This window comes from Raphanus sativus, chromosome 7, assembly GCF_000801105.2.
Source record: "Raphanus sativus cultivar WK10039 chromosome 7, ASM80110v3, whole genome shotgun sequence".
Classification (NCBI taxonomy): Eukaryota; Viridiplantae; Streptophyta; class Magnoliopsida; order Brassicales; family Brassicaceae; genus Raphanus; species Raphanus sativus.
This window is the reverse complement of record NC_079517.1, coordinates 18597550-18603549: the sequence shown is the minus strand read 5'-3', so window position 1 is coordinate 18603549 and position 6000 is coordinate 18597550. Positions and strand designations below refer to the sequence as shown.

The 6000-nt window shown below is 37.5% G+C and overlaps 2 protein-coding genes across 4 annotated transcripts; one reads left to right on the top strand and one right to left on the bottom strand.

Moving 5' to 3' along the window:
* The first annotated feature begins 779 nt into the window (after nucleotides 1-779).
* Nucleotides 780-3436, top strand: LOC108814576 (phosphatidylinositol:ceramide inositolphosphotransferase 1). Of its 3 annotated transcripts, none has more exons than XM_018587176.2 (11): nucleotides 785-1232; nucleotides 1337-1426; nucleotides 1622-1708; nucleotides 1783-1851; nucleotides 1926-2006; nucleotides 2079-2150; nucleotides 2228-2288; nucleotides 2380-2482; nucleotides 2573-2715; nucleotides 2794-2908; nucleotides 3002-3436. In XM_018587176.2, exons 1-11 carry the CDS (start codon nucleotides 1200-1202, stop codon nucleotides 3018-3020), a joined length of 873 nt encoding a protein of 290 aa, XP_018442678.1. In that variant the 5' UTR covers nucleotides 785-1199; the 3' UTR covers nucleotides 3021-3436. The 3 variants fall into 3 exon arrangements, with proteins under 3 accessions (XP_056847287.1, XP_018442678.1, XP_018442677.1); XM_018587175.2 differs by having other exon boundaries at nucleotides 786-1232; nucleotides 2794-2903; XM_056991307.1 differs by having other exon boundaries at nucleotides 780-1232; nucleotides 1926-2150; nucleotides 2794-2903.
* Nucleotides 3437-4216: 780 nt separating this feature from the next.
* On the bottom strand, nucleotides 4217-5536 carry LOC108816817 (F-box protein At1g53790-like). Its single transcript, XM_018589380.2, has one exon. It carries the CDS (start codon nucleotides 5462-5464, stop codon nucleotides 4313-4315), a length of 1152 nt encoding a protein of 383 aa, XP_018444882.1. The 5' UTR covers nucleotides 5465-5536; the 3' UTR covers nucleotides 4217-4312.
* Nucleotides 5537-6000: the final 464 nt, after the last annotated feature.

The window sequence follows — 6000 nt, the reverse complement described above, 5'->3', positions numbered from 1 at the left end:
GTAGGCCTTCGCGGGCCGTCGCGCGGGACATTGAATATTACATTGCTTGTTTCTACATGCACAAACAAGCATAGACAATAATTGAGTTTGAGCTTACACATGATCGAGCATAATCTTACAAGATCAATACATTAAACTTATACAAAACAAATATTTTTGTTATCATTTATGATGGCTTGAAAAAGCTCCACCAGTGCAGATCAGAGATGTTTGGGAGATCGGAAGCATCATCGACCCTGAAACCACCATCAACGGAGCTCCATAATGTCTAATCCCTTCTCTCTCTCTCTCTCTCTCTCTCTCTCTCTCTCTCTCTCTCTCTCTCTCTCTCTCTCTCAGAAAGCTTCAAAATCTCGCGGTTTAACCAATCCCGCTTTCGGCCAGTCCCGCTTTAAGCCCATCCCGCTTTGAACCCGTCCCGCTTTGAGCCCGTCCCATGAGGCCCGTAATTTTGCGGGTTTATCAAATGTAGGCCTAATCCCACCCCGCAGCAAGTCTTTACGGGCCAGGCCCGCGGTCCAGGTCCTTGATTGCCATCCCTAGTAATTCTACTTTAATAATAAGATAGATTTGTGGATTAGTTTGGACTTTCCCATTGGTCTGGATACCCCGGATTAATCGAGAAAGAAAAGAAATTGGTAAATCTTACCCCCAAAAGCAAATATTTATAATCTTGCTAATATAATTTGATCAAATAAAAGTAAAAGAAAATGTTCATAAAATCGCCATTTTTAAAAAGAAAATGTCCAACCGTTTTCTTCGCGTGGAACTCGCGTTTTATAATCACACCCAAACGATCCTTAAATGTTTCTTCTTCTTCTTTTTTCCTTTTTTTTTTAGCAAAACGCTGATTTTAACCAGGGGAAATTGTAGTTAGGGCTTTTGTTGATCATCGTCGTCTCAGATCCTCCTAAAGCAAAAATATATTCCTTTTTCCTTTCCAATTTAAAAAAGCTTCTCTCTTCTTAGATTCTTCTCTCTCTGTCTCTCGTCTTTTGATCTTCTTTTGGTGTCACCGTCCTTCTCGTTTCACCCTTTTCGATCAGACGATTATTGCGCATACGTTCGGAGAATTTACGACATTCTTTCCGATTCCACAGATCAAATTCGAAATCAGTTGTTGAAAATTTTGATTTTTTTGGTTTGGTTTGGTTTGGTCTGAAGTAGTATGGAAGTGGAAGAACATCAATAAAAGAATAATGACGCTTTACATTCGCCGCGAAGCTTCAAAGGTTCTTCCTTTATTTTATTTTTTTCGAATTCTGTAATTATTTTGGTAATTATAATAAGTAGCTGATTTGGTAAATAGGCTCATTGTGTTTTTGTTAATATATAGCTATGGAAGCGAGTTTGTTCGGAAGTAACGACAGAGATTGGTCTCCTCGCTGAGAACTGGAAGTACCTTCTTGCTGGTCTTCTCTGTCAGGTTTTCCCAATCTTTTCGTTTGATAACTTTCACTCTGTAATTGAAATAGCTGGAGCTGCGTAGATAAGACTAGATATATTACCCTTTATGGTTTTACTACTTTTGGTTGCTTTAGTTTTAGTTTAGTGTTGGAAGTTATTTATTTATTTTAATTGGTTAGTTTTGACACTTGATGATCTGTTGTTATGTGGGAAGTATATTCATGGGTTAGCTGCTAGGGGAGTTCATTATATTCATCGGCCTGGACCAACGCTTCAAGATCTTGGATACATTGCTCTTCCGGTTTGTCTCCCATCTATTTCAGCTTGATCCCTTTTTTTATTCAGAATTGAAGTTTCTAATTTTTTTATTTGTAGGAGCTTGGTCAAGATAAAAGCTACATAAGTGAAACTGTGTTCACTTGTGTATTTCTTTCGTTTTTACTGGTGAGTTTCTTAATTGATTCCGTTCTGACCAAGCAGAGCAGATGTTATATGAATGACCTTAATAAAAATTGCAGTGGACTTTCCATCCATTCATCATGAAAAGCAAGAAGATATACACGGTTTTGATATGGTGCAGGGTTCTCGCCTTCTTAGTTGTAAGTCTACCCTTTTCCCTTTGCTACTTTAAAAAAAAAAAGCTATTTTCAAGGCCTGCTCCGTTTAAACAGGCTTGTCAGTTTCTCCGAGTAATAACATTCTATGCTACTCAGCTTCCTGGCCCTAACTATCACTGTCGAGAGGTAGGTAAAATTTAAGATAAAAAGCTCTATGCAAGTTTCATATCCATGTGTTTATTCTGGTGTGTTGTTACTTACAGGGTTCTGAGCTTGCCACGTTGCCACGCCCACATAGCGTTCTTGAGGTGCTCTTGATTAACTGTGAGTTCTAACATTTTCACTCTTAACACATATTTTCTGTTGTAAAACTTCTCCTCGCTCTTTATGTGGATAACATTCTGATTGATGTCAGTTCCTCGTGGGGTGATATACGGATGTGGAGATTTGATTTTCTCATCTCATATGATATTCACACTTGTCTTTGTCCTCACTTACCAGAAATACGGTTCTAAAAGGTAGTTAGTTAGTTACACAGTTACTTTCTTCTACAAAATGTCTTTTTATTAGCTTACACAAATGTCTCTCCTTCTTCTCTCTTTTATTAGGTTTATAAAGCTGTTAGGTTGGGTCATTGCCATCTTGCAAAGCCTCTTGATTATTGCGTCCCGTAAACATTACACAGTGGATGTTGTCGTTGCGTGGTATACAGTCAACTTGGTTGTTTTCTTCCTCGACAAGAAACTTCCAGGTTTCCATCCTCTTTATACTTCCAGATTTTACTTTTGCAGAGAGATTCGATTCTCATATGATTCTGTTTTCGAAACAGAGTTGCCTGATCGGACCACGGTGTTACTCCCTTTGAGCTCCAAAGACAGAACCAAGGAAGAGAATCACAAACTCTTGAACGGGAACGGTGTTGATCCTACTGCAGATAGGGTAGGGTACACATTCCCAATCAGCTTTCACTTCACTGACAAATCCTCCGATTGATAACTTGATAGTTTGATCTTAATGTCCTTTCTTTTATTGTTTAGAGACCGAGGGCTCAAGTGAATGTGAAGATTTATGAAGACAGCAATGGAGTTCACAACGATAACGCTACCAATGGTGCCTGAGGACTCGGCTCGGGTTTAGTTTCTTGCTCGTCAAGTATTTTAGGGTAACACGAAACGTTCTCTTTATACATATTAACCAGCCACCTTTTCTTTCTTTGCGTGCTTTGTTCATAAGTCTTCTTTAACACCATCTTACAACTTACAACTGTTTCTTAAAACTTCAGTTTAGGTTATTAATTTTGCCATTTACCAACAGCAACGAGAAAATCGCAAGATTGTAGAGCATTTTACTAAATAGTAAATGACGTTTGAGAAACTTTTATATACTTATAAACATCTAGTTATATTAAACTTTGTATTATTGTTACATTTTTGTCATTTTTCCAACAGTCTATTGCAGTTCATACTGTTTTTTACCAGTCATTCGTTTTATTCGAATAGAAATCACGTCATCTAAAATTTAGTTCACAGTTAAATAAAAATATTACCGTCGAAGAAAATGTATTCTCATTAGACTTGGAGGTTAATACTAAATATACTTGGGGATAGAGTCTAGCAAACAAAACCATATGGGATTCAGTATATATGGAAAACAACAACAAAAATGAAAATGTTGCTACGCTTTGAAGAAGGAACGTGATAAGATCATAACAAGAACCATGGCGTCGTGTGTTCTCTGATATTAGTGGGATCATCTCCACTTGTTTACCATGTTCCATATTAGTTTAGTGGGCAGTTATTTAGTTGACATCTCTCTCAAGTTTACCGTGCTCATTGCGGACTCAAATCTTGAGTATAATTTGTATAATACATATACGACTCCTAGCCATGTTTTATATGGATGCCATGATTTCAAAGAGATCGCTAACTGATGTGAACACCACATGTCAGATTTGTTTCGTATAGATAAATTGGAAAGGTTAAAGAATACTTTAATAGGAGTTATACAGACGAGAACCATCGGCCCTAATCTATGGGTTTGATAAGAATGCTGTTATGATGAGGGTGATACATTTGAACAAATTCGCAAATCCCAACTAGAATTTAATTTTTCTAGCAGGTCGGGGTATATATGTATCGTCAGTGAAATGTTGTCTAATCGCAAATCGCATTCTTCCGTCGATGTTCGAACCAGTGAGAAAATTTGGAGTAAGTAAGTTTAAAAACAACTAAAAATATGGGGAAGTGAAAAAAAACCTGAATGAATGGACCCAAATAAAATAAAAAGTCTGAATAGAAAAACATAGGCGCAAAATGAAAACACTAATAAGAAGAAGAGAAACCGAAGCCTTAAAGACATTTCATAAGCTGCAGATCCTCAAAATAATCGTGAAAGGTATAAATTGTAGCACCGTAACATTTCAACTCTTGCAACCCTTGTATTTCAATTCTTGCCAGAGTCTTCCTCTCGACATTGTAGTAAAGAACATAAAAAGGGTCTGAGAAGAGGTGCGGCGACAACACAATATCGCATGTACGAGTCATTCCAACAATTTGATATTTGTTGGTATATGGATGCGTACCCGGAAGCGGCAATTCATGGATACTCGATGACCATTTATTTGTCCCACCATCTTCTAGCAACCACAAGCGGAGAGTTTTTCCATTGTAATCTGTAAAATGAACTAAACCTAATTTACCCTTGTAGTTTATCAAAGTGGAACCTAATCTCGTTCTTTCATTATCTATATTGATAAAGCTGAACTTCTCAGATTTAACATCAAAGCTAACTATCACATACTCCATCGGCTCGAAATCAGCGTAAGCTAGGTAATACAAAACCCCATCTATACAAATCATATGATCTTGAGAGACCACAGGATTATGGGGTATGCATTTGATCTTTCTCCATAAATGCTTTCCAGTCCCCAATGTCAAAACCCGAGCCTGGCTGGTGTTGAAGTTATCAGATATACTCAGCATTTTGAATTTTTTGTCGGTCGGATCATACCCGCAATAAATCATCGGGGTTTGCATTTGCTCATCCCTTTTCAATTTGGGTAATCTAAGAAACTCTCCAGTGGCGGGATTACAAATCACCGGCGTCGTATAATCACCGCTCTTAACTTGACAACATATCAGTCCGTGGAGCGAGGAGGTTATTTCAAGATTGGAGGAATGTGTTTGATAAGGTCTGGCTACAACAGAAGATTTGGGACCTAGGTTTTGAGTCTGAGGTGCAGAGAATAATAATAACTTGTCATAAACTTCAGTGGTGAACAAGAGCCGTGGATAACTCGAGGACTTTGTCAGAAACAGTTCAGTGAAATATGGACGGCTAAATATGGAAGCCCATGATTTCGAAAGGCAAAGAAACCTAGCTATAGACTTTGACGGCACTCTCGAGAATATATCAATAAGGAGATCAACTGGGATTGAAGATTGTGTAGTGGATGTCGAGATGGTTAGGTTATCCACTGATTCGAGCTGCTTCAGTTTCATGGCAGGCTGGAGATCAAAAGCGTTAAACCCTACTACCCTAGATAAAGTCTCGTTTAGGTTATATTATGGATTCGTGACAAAAAAGAAAAAGAAAACAGGCTATGTTATGGACTAACGAAAGTGTATCTGGAGTTTGGGCCACTTGGCTTGTTAAGTTTTCAACTACAATTATAAAAGCAAAGCAACGATCTCAAACATGGGCTTAATATGTTGAGTTTTCAACTACATTTATAAAAGCATAGCAACGATCTCAAACATGGGCTTAATATCAACTTACGGCTTTTGCCCCAATCCCTGTACAGAAAGCTTCGTATAACTTATTTTTGTTCCACTCTTCATATATATACTAACTAATTAAGAGTTGCACCTCACGTGGAATGAATGTTATCTATTATATTAATTCTTCAACATGTCCAATTGATTAAAGGTTGTGTCCAACATAAAATATAATGCATCTAACTAATTATCTAGATATATTATATAATTACCTTTATTAAAAAAATTGTAACTTCCACGTTGGTTTCCTAAATCTGTAA